A 26,352-nucleotide genomic window follows, 5' to 3' on the forward strand; every position below is an offset into this window, starting at 1 on the left:
ATACTTTGTAAATAAGGGTCTTTCAAACTGTGGCTCATGGTGAGATTGCAAATGGGGTCAAGGTGGGTCACAATGGGTCATATAAAATAAATACAATACATCATATGATAATACTGGATCCATAACAGAAGACTTGTAAGACTTGGTCTCTTTCAGGCCAATGTAGTGTTGTAACATGAACATCCCATGTAGGAGTTCAGTGTGGATTAGTGCAGGATGCTAGAGCGCCTACTAATAAAAGAAAATTAATCTGAGCCCATGTGTGCCTGGATTTATCTCATACAAAACAGGACAAGCCCCGCTGAACATAGTTATATACAACATGAATCACCAGTACCCATGCTGAGAGAACATGACAACCCACGTCACTGAATTGGGACACCAGCCATGTCAGCTGTAATCACTAAGGCCTGAGGGCCTTTCTGAGACATTCATAACTGTGTTTTCAGTCTTGGCCAAAACTCAGCCCGGGAGAGAGAGAGAGAGAGAGAGAGAGAGAGAGAGAGAGAGAGTGTGTGTGTGTGTGTGTGTGTGTGTGTGTGTGTGTGTGAGAGAGAGAGAGAGAGAGAGAGAGAGAAAGATGGATTGTTTCATTCAGAGCTCAGAACGAAATGAGATATGCAGAAATGTGATGACAAACATAGGAGGGTATAATTTTGCATTGATTTAATTCAAAAACACAGTGTTTAGTGCATGCCAACAGCATGAAGTCTTCAAAATTATTGCAAGGTTTAGAAACCATGGCTTCATGTTTAATACGCAGCCAAGCTCTCTTACTGCTCAAAAAAATCTCCTAAAAACCTGTGTCAGGTCTTTCCCAGAGCAGTTCAAAGTAATGCACTTTATTAAAGGCCCTCAAAAGACTTCTTGACTTTTTGCATTGCTTTCTGATGACAGGGATTCCCTTCACTGGCAACTCATATTTCCCTTTGCAGTGATGTAGCCCCTCAGAAGGTGAAGCACTACTTTGACCCTTTCAATTAACTGGAGAAGTACAGATTGCTGTTCATTGTGGACAACCTCCCCTTTTTGACAACTTCAATAATTCATCTTGGTGGTACACATGGTCTAGTATCAGGGGGTAGCCATGTTAGTCTGTATCCATAAAACAAACAAGGAGTCCGGTGGCACCTTAAAGACTAACAGATTTATTTGGGCATAAGCTTTGGTGGGTAAAAAACCACTTCTTCAGAAGACGGAACAGGTCTTCTTCAGGTGAAGTGGTTTTTTACCCAAGAGAGCTTATGCCCAAATAAATCTGTTAGTCTTTAAGGTGCCACCGGACTCCTGGTTGTTTTTACACATGGTCTAAACTTTGCTGACATCTTTGGTTACCAGGGAAAGCTGAACTCTTCTCTCAATGCAAGATGGTGTAAAAGCATTCACCAGAAAACTTGGCAATCAGTTTAACCAAGTGCATAACGCTGCAGTTGTTCCCTTTTATTTCAAACTTCACTAGGGTAACTGAAGAACTAGTCAGGAACCAAAAGGAACTCATAAAATCAGTGTCTGAAAAACTTCATATCTAAACTGTCTATTTCTGTAGATCTAGGAACATATATCTGGTGAATCATAGAGAGGAAAGATGTGAATCACAAACACCATCCAAAATATTAATGACTTGGTAGCAATAACTAGTCTGTTGCAAGCAAATAGACAGTTCTTAACCATGACAAGGCACTGTAAGTGACTTAGGGTATGTCTACACTACGAAATTAGGTCGATTTTATAGAAGTCGATTTTTAGAAATCGATTTTATACAGTGGATTGCGTATGTCCACACTAAGTACATTAAGTCGGTGGACTGAGTCCTCACTACCATGGCTAGCATCAATTTACAGAGCGGTGCACTGTGGGTAGTTATCCCACAGTTCCCGCAGTCTCTGCCGCCCATTGGAATTCTGGGTTAAGCTCCCAATGCCTGATGGGGCAAAAACATTGTCCCGGGTGGTTTTGGGCACATGTCGTCACTCTCCTCTCTCTCCCCCCGTGAAAGCAACGGCAGACAATCGTTTCGTGCCAGACACCAGGGCAATTAGAAGAGCACAGCAAGGCGCGCTGCACATCAGAGAGGCTTTGAAAACCAGTTTCATGACTGGCCAGGCTTCGGTGCGACAGTTGTGTGTGTTTATCCTTGATGCAACCCCCCGCCCCCTTTGTTGATTTTAATTCCCTGTAAGCCAATCACCCTCCTCCCTTCGAAATAAAGTAACTATTGTTTTGAAACCATGCATTCGTTCCTTATTAATTAAAAAAAGAGATAACAGACAAGGTAGCTAGGGTGGGGTGGGGGAGGAGGGAAGGACAAGGCCACATTGTAGCCACACTAAAAAAATCAAACTGTTTGAATGACAGCCTTCTGTTGCTTGGGCCATCCTCTGGCAGTGGAGTGGCTGGGTGCCTGAAGCCTCCCCACCCCCCGCATTCTTGGGCATCTGGATGAGGAGGCTATGGAACATGGGGAGGAGGGCATGCGTTTATACAGAGGATGCAGTGGGTGTCTGTGCTCGTTGGCTTTCCTGCAGCTCCAACAGACGCTTCATCATGTCCATTTGCTCCCCCATTAGCCTCAGCATCGCATCCTGCCTCCGCTCTTTGTGCTCACTTAAGTCTTTCCTGGCCTCTGCCACTGAATGCCTCCATGCATTAAGCTGTGCCCTCTCAGTGCAGGAGGACTGCATGAGCTTGGAAAACATGTCATCGCGAGTGCGTTTTTTTTGCCTTCTAATCTGCGATTACCTCAGGGACGGAGATGATAGGGGGAGCGTAGAAACATTTTACGCTCTACAATTCTGGGGGGGACTGCATGATCACCTGTGCTGCTGAGTTCGTTACGCTGACCAAACAGGAAATGAAATTCAAAAGTCCCCGGGGCTTTTCCTGTGTACCTAGCTAGTGCATCAGAGTTCAAAGTGCTGTCCAGAGCGGTCACAATGAAGCACTCTGGGATAGCTCCCGGAGGACAATACCATCAATTTGCATCCACACTACCCCAAATTCAACCCAGCAAAGTCGATATTGTGCTACTCCCCTCACTGGGGAGGAGTACAGAAGTCGATTTTAAGAGCTCTTTAGGTGGACGGAACAGGTTGGTTGTGTGGACGCATTCATTTTTAAATTGACCTAACGTGGCTAAATTCAACCTAACCCCATAGTGTAGACCAGGCCTTTATCTTGTCATGTTCTGTGAAGGAGGAGTTTCCAGCTTTAGATACAAAAAGCTTGAAAGTTCTCATCCCCTTTCTTTAATGGCGGCAATAATACTGAAGCATTTCAATTATCTATTGATCAAAGAATGACTTAAGCCTGCATATTTCTCCAATATCTTGTGTAGATCATAATCTTTCAGCCAGGCTCATCCATCACATCGAACTGTGAGTATACTTTTTTTGGACTCCTTTATGATTCAAGTAAGCCTCCTAAAATGTCGTAGTTATTGTTTCTGGTACAGTTACGGCTCCAAATTGTTGCTTTATCATAGTTCCCATTAGAGGTCTTGCAAGGAGTGGGTTCATGAAACCATTTCCTAAAATTTGAGAAATCCTGCTTGAAGGAGCCAAAGCATTAAGTGTCATGGATAATGTTGTACATGAAAATAGAATTTTCAACCTAACAGTTATAAAATCCCCCCTGTTCAAAAGAGATCTATTGTCTGATTTGAAAATAACTAACACCACTTTACACTTGAGAAATGAAGTCTAACATCTGTAGTTCATAGAAACAGGGAAGGTGTGGCATTCAAGAACAAACAATAGTCTGTAATAGAAATTTTAAAAAGCATAATAGGACTGTGAGGAGATAAAACTAAAGCACTTCATCTAAAAGATGGGGATGGAACACACAGATAATCTATGTTCCACAAAGATTAATTTTGATACCAAGCAAGGCAAATAATGATTTATGCAGCCATGCAGGTGAAAAGATTTTACGTTCAACAAACTGGGGAGTGGGAATCCAGAGTTTTTAATGAAGAACTGGAGTAATATATTGAAATTTCCTGAACTCTATGAGATTGTAGACAACAGTATTTCGGAAAAGCAGTAAATTACTCATAATTTTCATGTCCAGTATTCAAAGATATAGGAAAACTAAAAGGTGAAAGAGTTCCTCGTGGGATGGCAATGTGAGGAAGAAAAAATATTTTTGATTAAAAAATAAAATCTTGAAGACAAAGTTGACATAGTTCAGAGAAAAGGACAGCCATATTCCTAAAAAGGACAACAGAGATAATAATCAGCCAACACTTGCCTAAGGAACATCTGGTGGAAGCAAACAAAAATAATTTTGTCCTTAAATAGAGTAGGTTGAAGAAAATCTGACACTGTACCAGTACAGCAACAAATCCAGACATATGGTGATCAACAAACAAAGTCACAAGCCCTACACTGACTTGCAAATAGATGTACAGAATGTTTTATAAGGGAGTGTGGTTCTGCTATGAACTATATGTGAGACCTACAGTGCTTTATAATGCTATTATGAAACAGAAATAAGGTATAAAGCCAACATATATTAGATCATGCTCATTTCCTTACTAGAGTTATATTTAATTATCTGTATTGTGAAAGCACCCAAAGACCCCAGTTAGGCTGGGATTCCATTTTGCTAGAGGCTGTACAGTAACACACAATCCCGCCCCAAATTCTTTCACATGTTCCCCTCAAGGGTGAGGTGTTTAGTGCTTCCTGGAGAGGGCAGAGTCACCACAGGCTTCTTCCACCCACAGGCCATTTTCTCTACTTTTGGGGGAGGGGGGAAAGAGGAGGGGAGGGCAGGGAAAGGGGGTTGCTGCCCTTCACACTTCAGAGAGCATCTGAAGCTCCCACTGCTTGTAATGTTGTGGAAGAAACAGATATGGAGGACAGAAGAAGAAATACAGATAAATTAGGGATAGAAGGAGGAAGAGATATGGGTTTAAGCTTGTAGATGAAAGTCTTGCAAAGAGTTTGAGAAGTTGGGTTGTCAGAGACAGAACATGCAGAAAGAGAAGGAGGAAAGGAGAGGTTGCACTGCAATTATTTATTATGCCTGCCCTGGCCTTAATTTCCTTTTGTGTTTCTAGTTTGTTTTTTATTTTCTTTAGCTAAACTATATACAACTATTTCAGCAGAATTCTCTTTTTTACACCTGCTATGAGAGATAACTTTCACATTCATTAGAGAATAAGAGCTAAAAATATAAATTAATTTCATCCTTTTAGCCAGTCCATAAAAGATTTTTGTCTGGCTACATGATCAGATGTGGGACCATTGAAATTACCAATATCCTGCACTGGATGCATTTAGAACTGTGAAATGTATCACAAAACAAACAAACAAACAGCTTTTATCTTAACCGATAATCACTTCCCAATATCATGGCTAAGACTTTTACCAAACATAGTAGAAAGCCAAGTGATTAAACATACACATGTTGTCATCTTCCTGCTACCCAAATTTGTTTATGCAAAAGTGAACAGACTGTCACAGGAAGCCTATTTGTTAACAGCAGCTTTGCATGTCAAACTCAAACCTACATCCTTTCATGCTGGAAGCAAAATATCACTAAAACTTTCAGCTACATGCCAATTCCTTGAATTGCATCTGTAGTGTGTGGTAACTGAAATCCTCCAGTATGACTGATTTGTTTTTCAGCATGTTTGTATAAATCCTGTGTACACTGAAAATAATAACATGGTTTGGGTGTAATTATGTATATAAGATTATTGACACACACACAAATGGGTATCAGGACATTATAATGAAAGAGACTTTGTGACAAAAACAACTTTGAGTAGAGTTGGATTTAGGAATGGAGTGTTTGGATTTGGATTAGATATAGGATATTGTTAGAATCTGAGGCTGGATCAAGACTCGGGTCTGAATTTGGATTTTATACTGTTGCAATTTTGCAAGTTTCTTGGGAGATTTCAGGCGTATCAAAATGAACTAGGAAACAGGCCCCTGGATCATTCCGGATTCAACCCAGAAACCAAAAGATAGGGGTGAAGTTCAGATCTAGGGATTCAAACCCATACTGCTTTATCTGAAATTTGAAAGCGTTCAGATTCGAGAGATCCTGCTGTTGGCACCCTTTTCATTTATGAAGATTTAAAAATGGTCACAAGAAGATTGGTATGTTTCCATTTTCTCCCAGAGTCATTTGGGCCCGAGAGGAAGTACAAGCTTTAGAATCACTCTATAGTTTGGTGATTAGAGCATTCATCTGGGAGGTGGGAGACCGAGGATCCAGTCCCTCTGCTCCAATTACTATTTATTCAGAATCCAACAGCTTCACCAGGAGAGCTTGAGGGAGCTGCATACCAGAATATCCCACAGTCCAATGATTACAGCACTCACCTGAACAGATTCCAGTTCAAATCCCTTTTCCTCCTCAGGTGGAGAGGGGACTTCAGCTAGTAGTCCTCTATATCCCAGCTGAGTACCCTACCCACTGGGACCTGCCCCGCCTGCCCCACACCAGCTGTTTTGTGTGAACTCACCCAAGGGGCCTGGATCCAGTAGGTTCTCTCTGAGCATGCTTACTGGATTGAGCCCTGCACACGACTTAGGCGGAAGAATGCCTATCTTCCCCTGGTTTGTGAATTACTCTGGGGCTTAGGCAGCAGATAGGTACCCAGGTGCCTACAGGGAGGCAGCATGCTCAGAGGCAGAAACATAGACCGCTAGGGAACTTTGAAAACTTAGGCATCGAGTTTAGGCACCTACAGGGTTCAGTGGGAGTTTTGTGCATTGCAGCAGTCCCAAAACAGAGACTTAGGTGCCTAGCTCCTTTTGTAAATTCAGGCCAAAGAGTCTTAACAGGGCAAGAGTGACCCCCACACTCTCCTAATGCAGCAAGACAGACCCCAAAAGGATCCTTCCACTTGTCCCTAAAAGACAATCTTAGTAGATTCTAGAATTTGTCTGCAACACGTGCCCCTCAATGTACAACAGCTCAAAAGACAAGCTGGGAAACTTAAATGCAGAACGCTGCTAGACCCTAAAAACCACGGACTGAACAATGTCACTGGTTTTATGGCTCATGACAATTTGTAACACATCCTACTGCCTGCTAACCCTTAACTGCCCACTTCATTTTAAGTGGTCTCCTATAGCATGTATAAACCCTTTATGCTCAGCACTGTCTTACCTTGTATTTAGCTCAGACACTCTGGTTACCGTCCCCAGACCTGAAGAAGAGCTCTGTGTAAGCTTGAAAGACTCTCTCAGGAATGAGGCCCTGCAGCTGCACTTGCCCAGTTGTCAGGCAGCCAACAATCGCAGCTAGCCCACAGCAGAACCACCTGATTGGTTATGGCAGTCAGGTGGCTTGCTCTTAAGCCCAGCAGCTTTGAGGATCAGCAGCTGCATAATGCACACACCCACAGATTGTCTGCCTCCCTGTGCTCACCTTACTCCAAGCTCTGCTCCTGCTTACTCCTACACTGCTCCGGCCTAGACCCTGTCGTGCACCCACTCTTGTCCCAGCCTTGCTCTTGCCTCCCTTGACATGAGGTAATCTGGTTCTGACCCTTGGCCCTGGTTCTGACTCTGTCTCAACCCTTGGCGCTGGCATTTGGATTTTGACTCAGTTTTGACCTTTGGCTCCAGTCACCATCTCTAACTCTATTTTGGCTTTGTGCTCAGACATTCGGACTCCGAGCCCTAGACCTGATTCCTGCTCCAACCACTAGACTGCCTATGAGCCAGTCTCCTGCCACCTTGTCCCTTCCACCAACAGAAGCTGATTCAATAAAATATATTCCCTCACCAAACTTGTCTCTTCCGCTAATGTTCTGGCATGTGTGAAGCATCTCTCTAACTTCACCTCATCTTGTACTGCCCACAAGAACCAGAAATCACTAACATGGTGATATATTTATAGAATCAATTTTTGCTTCCAAAGGTGAAAATAACAAAACTGACCATCTAATTTATATGTAATCAATTTTTAGTCAATCAGTGATGCATCAAATCCCATATTTGATAGCCCGATATTCTTTACCATGGGAACTATGGTGATGTCTCAAAACACTAAGGGCCATATCCTGCTTGCCTTACTTATGGGAGTTGTTCCATTCAAGTCACTGGGACAGATCCTCAACTGGTGCAAACTGTCATAGCTCCACTGAAGTCATGTGGGACTACACAAACAAGGGTAGCAGGATTTGGCTCTAAATTAATCAGGCCAGAATAGCAGGCTGATTAGTAAGAAAAGTTCTTTCATGGACAAACAGATGGGTAATCGGAAAGTCTAATGGGATTTTTGTAATTGTTATGTTTGAAGTATGGTAGCTGTGGATCTTCAAGTTAATCAGGCAAAAGAGCACTTAATCTCAAAATGCTGTATTAAGTCAGCCTGTGTGTAAAACGGTACTTAGATTGCAAGAAATATTTTTGTAATATAGTTATATGTCTAAACAACTAAGTTCTCTTTATCACATAAGCTACTGTACCTGTATGACTCCGAATATGAACTCTTAATGTTCCGTTGCTTGCAAACTTCTGTCCACAATATGGGCAAATTTTCTCCTTTTCCCCTGTGTGTGTCTGGATGGGGAGGAAAGAGAAAAAAAAGTTAAGTAAAGAAGATTTTGCATAGCCTTAAAGAACTAGGATCCATAGAAGAGTCAATATACTTGACATTGACCATTTTTCTTTTGGTTTTTCTCTATTGTATTTCTTTTCTTCCAAGCTTATATTTCCTTCCACAGTCATTACATATTTGATTCCACACCATCAGGCAGAGATTCTAAAGAATTAATCATGGATGTCCTTTTAGTCCACAAAATAGCTAAAGTTTCTAAATTAATCTCATTATTGATTGTAAAATAAACCCTGTTTATCAAATCTAACTACAGTTTCACTGAGTTTATAATTCCTTAAATAGTTTGGTTTATAAAAGTTTGATTAATCTTTATGTGCTTTTGCAAATACCCAATTGGGGGGCAGGGTATTTTCAATGCCAAATACTATTAACAGTACAAAACAGGAAACCGTGAATTGATTTCTTCAAGACACCACTAACCTCAATAAAATGAACCCACTGCTTAAAAGTTTGTGTTTTTGTCTAGTCCTATTTTATTACAAAATAGAATAGAGTTCGATTTGTCCTACAGATAATTTTTTCTCTAGGAAAAAGAACTGGAATTGGTGTTATGAAATTTCATTTGGAGAAAGGGTGGGAGAACTCTCTCCACAACTTCTGTTTCTAACTGGCTTATAATAATGAGATCTAATTGTAACATAATTTGGAGTAGAGTTTAAATATAACTCAACTAACATGGACAGTCCTTCAACATACAAAACTCTAATTCACTTCAATACATATGGGTTGCAAGACTGGACCCTCTATATTTAATGCATGATAAATATTAGATTCATCCATTTATGGAAATTTCTGTAAAATATTTTTGTGCATATTGTACTTTGATAAGGAATCTACTCAAGTGTATATTTCAGGGTACGCTTGTGTTAACTGGCAGCTTTGAAAGCGAAAAAGTCTGTTGCAAGGCAAGAATTGCTATAAACCAATTATGAACATCTGTGGGCACAATTTCAAATTCTATACAATTATTTTCATATGTATCTCCATTTTCAAGACAAACTATGATGTGAAAGACTGTGTTCTTGTGGCATTTCCGGTTTGAACCAAATGACGCAATGCTGGAGATCTTATAAAAATCAGACTTTCTTGCGAGATGTTCAGGAACCCTAAAAAGTTGAGATAACCACCCAGACTGTTGGATACTTAGCATCTTTTGAGGTTAGACCATAGTTAGCTATTTTTTGTTCAAAACACTTTCCATACAAAAATTGTAGTCTACATTTTGAATACTCAAAATTATTTGGACCACTATCAGCTGGCTTAAAACCAGCAAGAAAAATCCCTTAATTTGGTATACATTTTGTGTAAAAAGATCAGCTCTATCATTTATGTATGTCACCTAAATTTACTTGAGTGACATACATAAATTAAGAAATCAGATCTGAAAAATACAGATTGCCATGTTTAGGCAATACTGTAGACAATAAATTATAGTTATTTGGAGTTATTTTTGTATGCAGTTATATTTTCAGACTGTGCTTCCTACTCCTAACAGTTATATTCCAGGTTTACCGAGATAAGAGTTAATATTTTTATTGTATAAATAAGAAAAATATTAGTTATGGTAAAGTCAAAAGGATATGTGCATGTGTGTACACACGTATAGTAAATTCCCTGTGGATAATAGAAGAGCACACTCCTCTCCTGGGAAAACTGCTTTCATCATTATCTGAAAGAGCAGCAAATTTCTTTAACGTCAGCTTTTCTGTATTTTATTATCAGATACGTTTTACCATGAAAACACTAACTTGTTTTCTTAAATTTAATGTAACTGATAATCTAATTAAGGTTATAAACTTCACTATCAGTCATACACAGATAGAACACATGACTTTCTCGAGGTCTCTTTGCCCCTCCCCATAATTTTATTCCTACAACGATTAAAAATTCAATTTCCATGTTTACTTTACTTATTAAAAGCCTTAGTGAGATATTTAATGTTGACATAGCTCATCTTATCAAATGCATCAGCATAGAAACACAGTAGAATCAAAAAGTTAAGACTGTACTTACTGGCCAATACCTTTACCTATCAACTATAAAAACCAATCTTGAGTGATATGCTGAGCATTTGTAACTTTCACTGACTTCAATGGGAACTAAGATCATTCAGAATTTTAGAGGTCGTGTTCACTACCTTTGTATAATTGGTCCTTTTATGACTAGAAAGTCATACTGGTATATTGCACACTATTCTGAAGGAACAAAACTACCACCCTGAATATAAAGGTAACAGAAGGACCACTTTGCTGTGAAAGCTGTGGGCCTGGATTCTTGCAGATTTTCACATATTGCTCTGAGGCCCCAATTCAGGAAAGCATTTTAAGCATGTGCTTAAGTATGTGCTTAATGTTAATATGGATGTTTTCCTTAACTGGGGTCTAACAGTATAGCTCAAACTAACCTGGAAAAGATGCTCTCCCGTTTGGTTCTAAACATTCTATGTTGCTGAAACTAACAGCAGAGATTGATTTACAGCAACTTATTCCACACGTAAGCACATTTACTTAATGTGACTACTCATGATGGAAGGTACTACTCAAAGACAGTAAGGATGTCAAAATCTGGCCCTTATTTAATTTTTTACTTTACCAATTACTGACGGTAAGAATTAGTCATTTGAAGTTATTTGACTGTACTTGTGTCTAAACTGTGTATTTACTACTCATAATATCAGTAATATCTAGACAAAAATGTTTTCAATACAAAAATAAAAGGTAACATCAAAATATTAATTTTGAAAAAGCAGAAAACATTCAATAAGCTCAAACTGATTCTCTTCCCACAATGAAAGGCTGAACCATTTGAACATATGTTTTGTTGGAATTAAAAGGGATTCCATCTAGCAATTACAATGTGAGCATCACCATGTTACCTCACAAATAACCTGAACACTAGCCATCTCAGGGCTACCTCTAGCCTTCTTTTCTGAATAAAGATTTATCTGTCTACTGAATTGTATACACACAGGATGGTGTCTACCCGTCTCTGGGGAGTTGTTTGAAAACATTAACATTCTTCATTTAGGATTACTGACTTTATTTCAAATGGGATAGCAGAGGTAAGATTACTAAACCGTTCATCCAAATGACAAATTCAGTTTTTAAAACTTTGCATTTAATTCTTCACAGGTCAGGAAATTAATTCTCATTTTGATTGAAAAATCCTCAGCCATTATAAAGTTATATATTCTTTATTCTTCAGTAAATACCTTAACTCACATGGTATGCATTATACTGTAGTCGAAGTTAAAGTAAATGGGATACAATTTCAAAATCCAACAAACATGCACTTTTTACTCCATGACGCCAGGGATATGAATGTTAAATCCATCTTGATTAGGATAAGGTTGTTTAGAAGTTTTATATATCTTTTATGGCAACATTGGGGGATTCCAGATAGACAACTACTAATTCAGTCCAAAGAACCAAAAATCACAGGATTCCCTGAAGCAATACATAACTTCCGCAGGAGTTCTTGGTTGCTCAAATAAATGGCCAGTCTTATTTGTAATAGCAGCACAAAATGGTAGTGGTTACAATAGAGAATGAACCAAAGGGACCAACGGGATAAAGGACAGGTACTTCTCGTTTTTTAAAATAAAAACTAGTTATCTGGTTTTTAATTAAAAAAAATATTTTTAGGAATAAGTTTAAAGTCTGGTATTTATTTACACAGAACCTGTCAATAACCCAATTTGATATTTATGCTCCTCAGATCTTATGATTCATCCTTAGAAGGATCTCTCAACAAGGAAAAGAGAAAATAGGAAAGCATTACAAAAACCCAAAAAACCCTGCAATCTGAATCTTAGATATACTATGGATCAATTCTCCATTCAAGTTTGTGTGACTAATACACGTGGATGAAAAGAAAAATAAAGAACAATAAGTCCTTCATTGGGACTAACTTGACTTCTTAGATCTAACTTCTTAGTGTCATCTGGGGTTAAAATGAGAGTATGTTTTTAGAAATATCTTAACAAGAAAAACTGTTAAAATTATGGGTCACAAGCCATGAAGTTCTCACTCAGTCCTTACTGCAGCAAAACTCCATTGACTTCAAAGGAATATTTGCTGATGTGAGGAATAAGTCAAAACTTTAGAATTTGGATGTTTGACTCTTACCCAATTTTCTATTTTATAATGCACAGAATACTTAGTGATAACAATAAAACAGACACTTTTTCATATCAACAAAGTTCTTCAGAAGGTAAAGGACTAGTTTGGATGGGGGGGGGGGGATTTATAGTTAGGACAACGGTTCTCTTTGGGGATATTGGGCCTTAAGGTCCTGGCTACATTGTAGAGTGATGTACAGCTGTCACAAGGACTTTATTCACCAGGTAACAATTACAAAGTTATTATTAGAGATGGGCTTAAGTTTAGATCTAGATTCATATCTGAATTGCCTCCAAGTTCAAGGGGCTGTGGGAAGGCACTTTTAGACAAAGGGCTCAGTCCATGTCTAATTACACTGCTCTACAGCCAAAATGCTTCTGAAATAAATGTAGTCAAACTTTACTAATTCTGGGTCACTGAGAACGAAAATGAGGCTTAAAATTGTTGATTGGCTCTAGTTTTCAAGATATGCTATTGGGTCAGTATATACGACCCTTGACTTGGGAATGGCGGAGGATAAGTGAGTTATAAAGGGAAGGGCTCTCAATTTAAACCAGAAATGACTAAAATACATCTTTGACTGGATCTATGAATAAATCTATGACTGGGTTTGGACAGTACTTGCTTTTTAGGCAAAACAATGAATGATGCAATCTGAAGCTGGTATTGCGTCATGCATGATATGAATTGCATCATGTTATTCCTAGAAGTCATGGATGATGCAATCATAACGAAGCTTATATCACTCTGCTGAACAAATTGCCCTATATCAGCTCTAGAAATCATACAGTGTCGTGCTCTCTTATTTGTCAGTGTTTGATTTTGCAAAGGGACACATTTCTGTTTAGCCAAAGTGAGCAGAGATGCCTCGTACTTGTGTGAACAGTGCAGATCACCACAAACATAGCAGAAGTTAAGTGACTTTTGCATCACAAAAGCGCAGTACAACCACTATGGCTGCAAAACTGGAGATCAGGACAAGAGGTGGGCCCCACACATATGCTGCAACACTTGTGGAACAAATCTTCGCCAGTGGTTGAACAGGAAAAGGAAATCTATGCCTTTTGCAGTGCCAATGATTTGGAGAGAGCCAACAGATCATACCAGCAATTGTTACTTCTGCATGGTGCCTCCAGTTGGGAAAGGTGTGTCAAAGAAGAAAAAGTGGACTGTGTATTATCCAAACATTCCATCAGCTATCCGCCCAGTACCCCACGGAGAAGGACTGTCGGTTCCTGATGCACCAGAATCATTCTCACTTGAGTCAGACGAGGAAGAGGAAGAGGATGAAACTTCTGGTCCTGAACCATCAATGTCACAGGACCCACATTTTCTCCCATCCTCCTCCTCTGAACCACACCTCATAACACAAGGTGAACTGAATGACCTTGTCAGGGATTTGGAACTACCCAAGAGTAAGGCAGAGCTGTTGGGCTCCAGACTACAGCAGTGGAATCTCCTGGCAGGTGATGTTAGGGTTTCCATGTTCCGTGACCGTCAAAAGGATCTTGTCCCATTCTTCTTCATGGAAGGTGATCTTGTAGCCTGCAACAACATCGATTGTGTGATGGCAGCCCTCAACATGGTTCACGATCCAGATGAGTGGAGACTGTTCATTGATTCATCGAAGACGAGTCTTAAAGCTGTTTTACTGCATAATGGCAATGTTTTGCCATCAATTCCAGTTGGTCATGCAGTCCATATGAAGGAAACCTATGACAACATGAAACAACTTTTGAGGTGCATAAACTATGACCAACATCAGTGGCAGCTTTGTGGCAATTTGAAGGTTGTTGATCTCTTGCTTGGTCTGCAGACTGGATACACAAAGTACTGCTGTTTTCTCTGCGAATGGGATAGTCGCGCAAGAGATTCCCACTACATCAAGAAAGATTGGCCACTCCGACAGTCATTGGAGCCTGGGAGGAAAAGTGTTCAGCATCCACCACTTGTTGAATCAAGGAAGATTTTGTTACCACCCTTACACATCAAGCTGGGTCTGATGAAGAACTTTGTCAAGGCCATTGACAAAACACAAGCAGCTTTCAAGTACCTCTGCGGAAAATTTCCAAGGTTAAGTGAAGCTAAGATAAAGGAAGGTGTCTTTGTTGGTCCTCAGATTCGTGAACTTCTTCGGATGATGCATTTGACCATGCACTGCATGGCAAGGAAAAGACGGCATGGAAAGCCTGCCAGTTAGTGGCAATAAATTTTCTCGGAAACAACAGGGCAGACAACTACAGGTTGTTGGTGGAAAACCTCCTCAAGGCATACAAAAGCCTTGGTTGCAACATGTCACTAAAGATACATTTTTTGCACTCTCATCTAGATTTTTTTTCCACCGAACTGCGCAGCAGTGAGCGACGAGCACGGCGAGCGATTTCACCAGGACATTGCAACAATGGAGAAACGCTATCAGGGCAAATGGAGCCCATCAATGCTTGCAGACTATTGCTGGACAGTGACAAGAGATGCTCCATTTAATGAATACAAGAGACAAGCCAAGAAGCGCCGAGTAGACACTGAATAGGACTAAACTATGTACAGAATAGTTTTTTGCCTTTTGTTTCATAATAAATTTTATTTATATAACCCTTTTGCTGATTTTTAAAGCGTTACATAAACAGGACAGGTGAAATATTATCATGTAAAGCAACCATAAACACATGAAAAGACCTAGGTTTACAATTTATGATTAAAACTCTACTATCTACACAATATACATAGACATAAAATGTAAAAACTTAAATATCTTAGAAACAGTAGCCAATCAGTTGTTTTAATTGTCATATTTGAATTCAGCACAGCAAAATACATAATAAATAGCACATTTTATCTCTGAAGCAGACAACTTCTTAAAAATTGTAGACCAGTGTTATTATGTAATCTCTCAAAATCTCATATGGTGTTTTTACTGGCTATCACTTGGTAGATCCTTCAGGATTTTCCCCTGCATAAAACGTTCCACACACACACACACACACACACAAATCATCATCCAGTGACCTCGGTTTGACAATAGTATTTATATTTCTCAAATAAAGGATTTAATGTGCTTTTAAAACAAATGTTACATGCAAATTATGAGAAATATCTTTCATCAGACATCAATGCTGTAAATTTGTACCAACCGTTTTCATTACCATTAATTGCACCCATAAAAGACACAATTACTTCAAACATCTGCATGAGCACAAGCTGGACAGATATCTCTCAGATTTGCACACAAAGCAACTGCGTTTTGCAACCACAAACTGTATCTTTTGAGGAGGGTCATATGATTGTGCCCACAAAATTAGAAGCCATTTTTCAAAATGTTGATTCATATATAATTATGTCTCTGTGTGCATATATATTTATGCACACACAAATATATAAAAGTGTGTGTATGTGCAACGTATATAAGTATCCCTGTGGCATTGGGATAGTTAGTATCAGAGTTCTTATATAAATTATACGTATTCAAATCTAAATGCACAAATATACCAGAATAGATTCATATTCATCAAAGAAGGAGCAAATATCACCATTTCATTCAAACTTTGAAAATATAAGAATTAAGACTAATTAAATTCTGTCATTAGCACATCTCTGAAATGTTTTTGTAGCTTCAGAAGTTCAGTTAAAAGCAATTAAAAGAAACAGATGCCATTATCTGTAAGTATATGAGATATTTTGTATGCTATAGTTACATCCTTAACATTTCCAATTTTTTCCACAAACCATATTAGTGTGCGGATCAGAATTCTATACTACTTGCCATCTCAGCTATTTTAAAATGAAGGTATAAAACTTAAAAACAGAAAGATACATACCATACAGTAGGGTCTGATTCTGAAGTCACTTCTCAGGTCTTACACATGCAAAGCTCCTATGAACTTGAATAGGAGATTTGCCTGTAAAAAGACTTAATAAAGGACTTCAGATCAGTGTTGAAGAGATGCATTTGAAATTAAAATTAATCTTTTAATAGAAAAATTAATAGAAAATAAACTAAAAGCTTCAAAAAACAGTCACAAAGGCATATTTTATAGGCTATGATCCTGAGATTTGTTAAGTGGCCGTGTCTCCTACTCATTCCAGAGGGAGTTAAGTGGTTCAGCACCTTCCTGCATGGGGCCCTTAATAAAGAAATGACTGATCATTTGTAAACAGTTACATAAGAAAGGAAAAGCTAAGTAGCACAATGTATTTCTACACTAGCTATTCACCTTTGGACTCCTGTGTTCAAACCGTGTCTGAGACCAGTCACGGGTGAAAAGGAGTTTGGCAGCTTTTTCTAGTCTTCAAAAGGGAATTAGTTACACAAAACAAAACCATTCCATAGTTTGCAGGATGTCCATCTTCATCTGAAAACTGCTTACAACTGGAAAGCAGAGATGTCGTAGGCCATATACAGAAGTGCACAGTGTGACAAGGAAGGTGTACATGAACAAATGCTTACAATGTGCCTCGTTCTAGCCAGTACTGCATATGTACAAAATTAAAGAAAAAGAGCTGGCATAACGCTTTGTGAAGGGGATAACACCAACAAATTAAAGAACATTCTGAATGATGACATTGTTTTGCCAAGACAGAATTGCAAGTCTGAGGTTCTGCTTGGGTAACAGACAGGAAGAAACCAGTTGAAAAGAAGGCAACTGAGATACTGTATTGCCCTGCAGCTCAAGAAAGGATGTGGTGACATTGGTTTTTTGAGAACCTGAAACTCAGAAGTCACTTCCTGGAAGAGGGACTAGAGTTCCATCATTCATCAGTCCTACTGAGCATATCAAGGAGTAACATTCTTTCAAAGCATAATACTAGACGCAAGGGCTGATTAAGGGAAGAAATGGATTGGTCAGGTTATCCCACAAAACTTCTAGCAATGTGTATAACTAATAGGAATGACTTATTTCCTCCGTCATGTTTTGACAGTGTTAAGGGCGAGTTCGCATTTTCATAACTACAGCTATAAACATATGCTCACTGTGTTTTAGGTAAACAGTGTCCCCAGAAGTGTTTTTTTAAAGACCCTTCTATTTGTTCCTTACATTAAGTTTGTTTACATAAATATTTATTATATAGTATAAAGTATATTAATGTATTTAAATCCTATTAATTTAATAATAAAGTTAAGTATTAAATATTTATTGTTTATAATCTTCCTTTTAGAAATTATTTCTATACATTTAGACATAATAGCATATATTAGAGAGAATAAAGTAGCTCAACTTTGATCTATCCTCAAACTCTCTATGCAATTAAACAGTGCCTATAAAGGGATCAGGGTTTCCAGTCTGCTGAACAACTACATGCATAAAGGATTGGACAGTGGCAGCATAAACTATCCCTATCCCTCTTAGGCCCATCTTTTTATAGGTGGATTCTGCTATTTTTGTAGCATTCCATGACCATCTTATTTTAAAAATAAATTTTTCCTGTACTCTCAAAAAAACAAAACAAAAAAAATCACACACAACCCTGATGATACGTAGTAGATGAGAGGGGTCACAAATTCTTTTTCCACACATTTTCTGTCTCATTCATTAAAACAGAAAGAAAAAATGGAAAACAATACTTAGATTATTTTTAGATTTTACACTCTGTATTATTGTGGTTAAAAATAAATATATAGATTGTACAACAAACTTGGTTTTCTTGATGAGGAGACCACAATTTTAATGTACTTTGTTTACTCAACATATCATTACTAATTAAAAATCAATCTGAGATATTGAAAGCAATCCATTTTGTTGTGGTATCTCAAAGTAATGCAGTTTCAAACAAAAATCTAATTAAGTAGCCATTTGATGAGCATGATGATCTTTGTCGGAGGAAGAGCAGATCATCATTGTTCCAAAGAATTAATATCTTATTCTACTATTTTAATCTGCTCTAATACAGTAAATTACAAGTGAAGCTTTCAGCAAACGAGCTTCATTTACTAATCATAACCAACTTACTATAAACCAGCATCAACACAAAAGCATAAAAAAATCCCCACATACTCACACTATAAGCACTGGGTGAAATTGGTTAATGTTTTTTCACAAAAATCTAGCATCCATTTTCTTGAGGGGGCAGGGCTAGCCACAGTATTTAATGTTTGATAGGCACATCCGAAAGAGTCACATCCTGTGAGGATCCATGGAACTAGAACCCAGGTTTGCAGAGCCTGGGACAGCTGACATTCCCACATTGCCAGCAGGAGGCCATAGAGAGCCATGTCCGAGGAGTACTGTGGAAACTGGGTGGTACTTCCTGCGGAGCCTATAGGAGCTCTAGTGATAGCATCCTGTGGCCTTCTGATTGGCCCATGCCCACTATTTAACCCTGGAGGTTTCCCAGAAAATTGCCCAGACAGCCGCACAGACTTCTGGCCTGCTGTGACTTCAGATCTCACCTTGCTTGCTGATCTCCAGTCTCTGACCCAGCCTGACCCTAACCCTGACTCTCACTTATCAATCCTGCCTCTAGCAATTACTCTGATCCCTGTTTGCTGACTACACTTCATGGCCATCCTTGACTTGTGGACACCAGCCCAGCTGTGACCATTAGGCCAACTGCCTACACTCTAGTCCTTTGCATATCCCAAAAAGAGGGAGAGATGGAGCAGAAAGAAAAAGGAACCAGAAACAAGAGGAAGAACTACAAGATTAAATGTGGAAAAGGAACAAGAATTCTCCAAACTCCCCATCCCTAGCTTTGTTGAAAAGCTTAAACATAAGACACCCATCATCTACCAGTTTTCACAAGTGTCCCTCCTTATAGATGTGTTTTTCTATTGCAGCTTTCTTTCAGTAATGCTCTTTGGCTTTGTGTTAACAAGCCAATTTCATAACCGTAATTCTTCATTGGTAGTAGCAATGGTGGAAGCTATAGCGTAGGAAAGGTTCCAGTGATTTTGCTACTATGTCCATCAAAGGTTAATATTAAAAAATACTATTCTCATCTATGCATTATTGTAATATAAATATTAAATATTTTAATATAAATATTAAATAGTAATACAATATGTATTTAAATGTGAGTAAATGAGATAACTGTGACTTCAAAACAGATACCAGTAAATTAAAAAACAGATCATCAATGCACTGAAATATATTTAAGTAAAGGTTAAAACTGTAAAAAACCCAAACAAAAAAACTAAAAAAAACAACCAAAGAAATCCATTCTATCCTTAACTGGCCCCAGTACTATTTGTAATCTGTGACTGTGTGCTTGGTGCCATACAAAGCTAAGATGATGAAACAGTCCACTATGTTCAAGAATTCAGAGGTCTGAGATCAAGCCCAGGCTATGCGGTGGGCTGAAAGGTGTGTGCTAACACATACACAAGCACTGACCGTAAGACAACATAAGGATAGAATGGCAACAAACTTTAAATTCCCTTTTGTAGTTAGTTTGTATAAGCACCCTCAATGCTAAACTCACTTGCATGATAATTAGGGCCCTACCAAACTCACAGCCATGAAAAACACGTCATGGACCGTGAAATCTGGTCTCCCCCCGTGAAATCTGGTCTTTTGTGTGCTTTTACCCTATACTATACAGATTTCACGGGGGGAGACCAGAGTTTCTCAAATTGGGGGTCCTGACCCAAAAGGGAGTTGCAGGGGGGTCACAAGGTTATTTTAGGGGGGTCGTGGAATTGCCACCCTTACTTCTGCGCTGCCTTCAGTGCTGGGCAGCCAGAGAGCGGCGCATACTGAATGAGAGCCCAGCACTGCATGCAGCAGCGCAGAAGTAAGGGTGGCAATACCATACCATCCCATCCTTCTTCTGTGCTGCTACTGGCGGCAGCTCTGCCTTCAGACCTGGGCTCCCAGCCAGCTGCTCTCCAGCTGCCCAGCTGTGAAGGCAGCGCCACTGCCAGCTGCAGCGCAGAAGAAAGGGTAGTAGTACCGCAACCTCCCCCTACAATAACCTTGTGACACCATCCCCCACCCCCCAACTCCTTTTTGGGTCAGGACCCCTACAATTACAACACCGTGAAATTTCAGATTTAAATAGCGGAAATCATGAAATTTAATATTTTAAAAATCCTATAACCATGAAATTGACCACAATGGACCATGAATTTGGTAGGAACCTAATGATAATGTAAAGAATCAGTGCTTCGTATAGTCTCCCGCTTAAATTGCTGTACATAAATACCACAATTACACTTGGTTTTGCTATTAATCTATAAAAAAAGTTATAAGGGTTTCTGTTTTACACACACACACACACACACACACACACACACACACACACACGCCAATTCAAACTGTAAAGTTACGAATACATACACAATGTTTTTTTAGCAGATTCGCTCATTCTACATTTGGTGGCAGCACTGGAGATCATTTATTGTGGCTGGTCATTTTGTTCAGTTACTTTCTCCACATTCACCCCTATTAACAACTGCTTAAGCTGACACCTTACCTCTGGCCAGGAAGGTGAGCAAGTGGCCTCTTCTAAAGCTGACACCAATGCCGCTCTATGGACTGGTAGATAGGAGTGCTGTAAGAGCAGTGCAACAAGTCACCTCTGCTACACACCCAATGCTGGAGTGTTTAGAAAGGACTTTTACCTATGAACCTTTTAAACTCTGGATGCCACCAGCAACCCCAGTTTGCTTATTTCAATACATTATGTTTGTTCTTGTTAACAATAACGGATAACTTTTTACTGAAAAAAACCCACCATAAAGGAACATTGAGGGATATTATGTTTAGACACAGTCTTGAGGGTAAACAAACAAGGAAATGAATGAAAATGCAGGGGAGTTGATTATACTCACTTTTTTATGACTCTTAAGCACTGAAGGTGTAACAAAGGCTTTGTCACACAGATCACATTTATATTTCTTATGTCCATCATGCACAACTTGGATGTGAACATTTAACGTGTCCTTCCTTTTGAAGGTAGCATCACAGTGATCACACTTGAAGGTCCTCTCACCTTATAAAATAGAAAAGCAAGGTGTAAACACACTAACTAATGTCAGGAATCGTGTTAACTCTCTAATCCCTTGAGAAAGGGAACACTGTGTATAAATCTGCCACGTAGAGGAAGTTGAACTGACATGTTTCTGGAACAAGAAGTGAAAGAACACCATATCCAATATAAATTTCAATGTAAGAAAGCAGAATGTAATCACCCAAATAATTTAGCCAGGAAGTTGGGATTAACCTCTCTACCCTTGTCGAAAGTGAATGATCTTGAATGACCACAAGTGGTCAGGACCTTTGGGTTTATATCTAATCTGAAAAGCAACACGCCCAACACTGTCTCTAGCTATTATGGTTGCAAAGAAAAATTTCAAAATGGTAAGTGTATATAACTGATGCAGAGATGCCTGCTTGAGTTTGCAAAGAATCCTTAACAATGGCTTTGAGATTAGAACTGCCTCATTCATTTCTGTGAATGCTAACTCAGATGCCAGTGATGATATTTTAATTGTCATCAAAGAAACGAAAATAAAGGAGAGGAAGTATCATATTATGAAAATCTACACAAAATTTTTGATAAGAAAATCCAAGAAGGTGAAACTGGAGGTAAACAGTTACAAAATCTTACTGTTCTTATTACCTTAAATATAGAAGTGAATTTCAGGTTCCTGCTAAGTATATTACTATGTATTGATCTGTAAAATGAAATTCATTCAGAAACCCTTCATATTTAAAATAGCTATACGCCCACAAAATCTTGGTAAAAAACAGGAATTCAGGGTGCATCTGTCCTGAAGTAACTTCCATGCACTTGAATAAAAAACAAAGATCAATCAAAGTGAAAAGAAAGTCCAAGCAAGTCATTATCCCCTGGACCTTCCACTTCCCAATTCAGTTTTTTGATCTGCAGACTCCTGAACCCTAGCAAGGATACTTTCTCAATACCACTTATTAGACAATACAGACATCTCAGTTCCACTGGATTCCATTTTCTTTGTGCATTCTGGGCTAAGTCCAAAGGCCAATGAATGGAAAGACTCCCGTTTGCTTCAATGGTCTTTGGGTAAAGACCAATCTGATAGTACATGCCAATGGTGCTGATATACTCATTTCCTTATTGCATAACTTTACTCTGATGACACCAAATTAATCCACCTCTCCACTGACATTACTATTTAAAGATACAACTATTATAAATGAAACATTTCATTTTTCCATTAGCAACAGTCCTCGCTCATAACAGACTCTACTGGTCATGGAAATAGATCTTGTACCTATTATCTTCTGGTAAGCAGCATTATCCATAGAGCCAATAAAGATTAGAACTTTTTTTAATGGTTCAGCAAGTACACTTAGGCATCATCCTTCAGCCTCAGTTTCACTTCCCAATAACATCAATCGTTAAAAAATGTATTTGATTTGCAGTTGGGAGCAAAAGCACCATCGTCTGAGGCATCTGGAGACAAGATTTTACACCAAAACTGCACCAAAATATTTAATGAAATTCTTCATTCTCAACCTTTAAAACTCATGGCCTGATGTCTCTTTTGGAATCCCTTTCCTGTAGTAACATCTCCCTGTGTTAAGTGCAAGTGAAGTCAATTAACATTCTGATTAAATATGAGAGGGGTAGCCGTGTTAGTCTATATCCAGAAAAACAACAAGGAGTCTGGTGGTACCTTAAAGACTGACAGATTTATTTGGACATAAGCTTTCGTGGGTAACGAAAACCCAAATAAATCTCTCAGTCTTTAAGGTGCCACCTGACTCCTCGTTGTTATTCTGATGAAAGTAATCTGCTTCATTAAAGAAAAAATACTGAAAACACTTTTAAATGTAATCACTCCAGTCAGCTTCAGTTCTGTATTTCCACAATGATATAACAATTCTATGACAAATTCCATTTTAAAAAAGTATTAATGTTCTTTTAAAGTTCTAAAGTGAAGCACCCAAGTTAGAAATGCCAAAACTGAGGCTGCAAACAGAACCTTAACTCTGTCCCTTTGTGTGCACACTTTATGATACAGTCAGTCTTTAATTGCATAGACTATGTACTATTTTTTTCCCCAAAAGACCTTAATGGATCCTGTTAGGTGCTATGTACTCACCTCAATCTAGTAAAGCACTTAAGCACACAGAAGTCAATGGGTCTACTAACAAGCTTAAAGTTAAGCACATATTTTTAAGTTAAAAGCGACAGAGTCCTGTGGCACCTTATAGACTAACAGAAGTATTGGAGCATAAGCTTTCATGGGTGAGTATTTTTAAGTGTTATGCAGAGTAAGAGCCAGAATGTACAAGATGGATAGCACTCAGTGAACAAAGAAACTATTCAATAATTTTTTCTAAGCCTAATTATTCAGTGTGCGGCCCCATACCTCATTAACTGCATGCCATCCAAACACTGTACTGAATAGGGAATTTCTCCTTCCTTTAGAGACTTTTCTCTACTTTATTAATCAATTTAGCCTCACAACACACCTTCATTAATCACAGAAAAGACACAGGAAAACTTTCCTAACCAACATACTCCTGCACCAAAGCAATAGAACATTGGTAGACAGTTATGGAGGAGATTTTCAAAAGCCCCTACAGGACTTAGGAACACTAGTATAACTGATTTTCAAATCGGACTTATGCACCTAAATCCCTTAGATACATTTGAAAAGATAGCATTATAAAAATCCACTGTGCGTGATTTTTTTTTTTTTTTTTTTTTTTTTTACAGTACACAGAGTATATTTTACAACACCTCATTACTTTGATAAATCACAATCTATTTTCATTACTGTAAAGCATGTCTGCAGGCTATGGACTCTCTCCGCCAAATTTCTTCCACCTACTACTTATGCTCTAGAGCTATTGGGGAAAAAAAAAGTCACTTCATACATACAAAATGGAGAAAGTATTTCCATTCTCTATTTCCAAGTCAACAGACTTTGGCTCCGTTGGATTGAGAGGAAGTCAATTTTAAAATTAAAAACATACTAATCAAAATTTTCTGCCTTTAGCCCAGGCAGTCAAAGCTAGAGAATAAAAGTGAAAATGCATCTTACTTTCTTGTGACAGTGCACAGGGAGGGGAGTGTTTCTCACACAGCTAGAACCCAAACCGTACAGAGCTTTACCATGCAAAATCTGTACCTATAATTGCATCCAAAAACAAAACAGGGACCCAATGGAGCACTGTTATAATGTACCCAAAAATGTATTTCCCCCAGATGTACTGATCGTGTTGAATGGCTTACATGGGAATCACGCCTCATGGCCTTTGCTCTGCCCATTTCTGTGCTCTCCTTCTGGTACAGATTATAAGGATCATAGGCCTCATTGTGTTTTTTGGAGAGAAACTTTCCCCAACTTTTACTCCTACAAATTCTGCTGCTGGACACAGTAGCAAGAGCTTTTTAATTTTTTAATTATTATTATTAGGTTTTTACAAGTGTAGTTTTGTACTCTGGAAAGTGAGTATGTAAAAATCGGGTCTTCTTGCTCAGTGGATCTTCTTACATATGTACATATTTAGAGTCCTACCTGCTTGCTTTAGTAACCAAAGTAAGTGTTCACTCCCTTTAATTCTCGTTGGCTCGGAGGTGCGTAACACGGATTATATTCCTTCTCATGTATTATCAACAGAATTGTTACTAAAATCTATAAATTACATTGGTGTAAATCTGTTGAAATCAGAAGGGTTGCACAAGTGTTAGTCAGAGCATAATTTACAGAGTGGATAAAAATCAATGATTTAAAAAAAAATCTGATTTTTTTATTTAAATTGGATTTTTTTGAAAAAGGAAAGAGGAAAAAGCCTATCTAAAGATATTTTTAATTAAGATACATCTTTGAGCTATAATGTCTCATCATGGAATAGGGATTATAAATTCTAATTCCGTAGTATGGAGACAATATATTCATGTAATGTTTAAGAAAAGTTTTGTAAATGAGTTCCAATAGTTCATGGATTAGGGACCCAATCTTATGGGGTTCCAGGGGCTTCTGTATAAATTATTTAGGTTAATCTTTCTATCTACCCAATGGGACTCAGTGCTCAGTCTAGAAGATACCATCAGAGATGCTTAGTTTTGCAGTTCTCAAACTGTGGATTTGTGTCTCCAGAGATAACATGCTTGTTAACAGCAAAAATGTTTTTAAATAAATAATATATAGAGGTGAGAAATAACAGACATCAACCTTATTGTCCCTCTGCAAATTTGTGTACACAGAGTCAATCCCTTACCTCTCTCTAAAAGTGCAAAAAATTTCAAAAAGTTCAACGAATAGAAGATGGGGGGGGACGGGACGGAGGGCGGAATGGATCTGGACAAGGAGAAGAAGTCTGGAGATAAATGTGAGAAGGGAGGGCCAGGCAGTAGAAACAAAAATGAAACTGTTTGAACAGCATATTCCAGAAGTCTTGAGGTCTTTCTGAGAATAGCCTCATTGATTTGAGATCTACCATACCATACTCTCACTAGAAGGGAAAACCTATAATGGCAGCAGGCTGTAAAAAAGAGACCCAGTTTGGGAATCATAGAATATCATGGTTGGAAGGGACCTCAGGAGGTCATCTAGTCCATCCCCCTGCTCAAAGCAGGACCAATCCCCAGACAGATTTTTGCCCCAGATCCCTAAATGGCCCCCTCAACGATTGAGCTCACAACCCTGGGTTTAGCAGGCCAATGCTCAAACCACTGAGATATCCCTCCCCCCATTATTTTAATGAAG

At 38.7% G+C, this 26,352-nt stretch overlaps 1 protein-coding gene across 2 annotated transcripts in view; it reads right to left on the bottom strand.

The window, feature by feature from the left end:
• Positions 1 to 26,352, bottom strand: part of PRDM5 (PR/SET domain 5) — a 140,876-nt gene that overhangs the window by 45,532 nt on the left and 68,992 nt on the right. For both annotated transcript variants that reach the window (XM_065405377.1, XM_065405376.1), the window contains exons 11-12: positions 21,478 to 21,638; positions 8,438 to 8,531 (exon numbers count right to left, since the gene is read on the bottom strand). In XM_065405377.1, coding sequence (XP_065261449.1) covers positions 8,438 to 8,531; positions 21,478 to 21,638 — 255 coding nt within the window. The remainder of the gene's footprint in view (positions 1 to 8,437; positions 8,532 to 21,477; positions 21,639 to 26,352) is intronic.

The sequence above is a fragment of the Emys orbicularis genome, chromosome 5, assembly GCF_028017835.1.
Source record: "Emys orbicularis isolate rEmyOrb1 chromosome 5, rEmyOrb1.hap1, whole genome shotgun sequence".
In the NCBI taxonomy this organism is placed as follows: Eukaryota; Metazoa; Chordata; order Testudines; family Emydidae; genus Emys; species Emys orbicularis.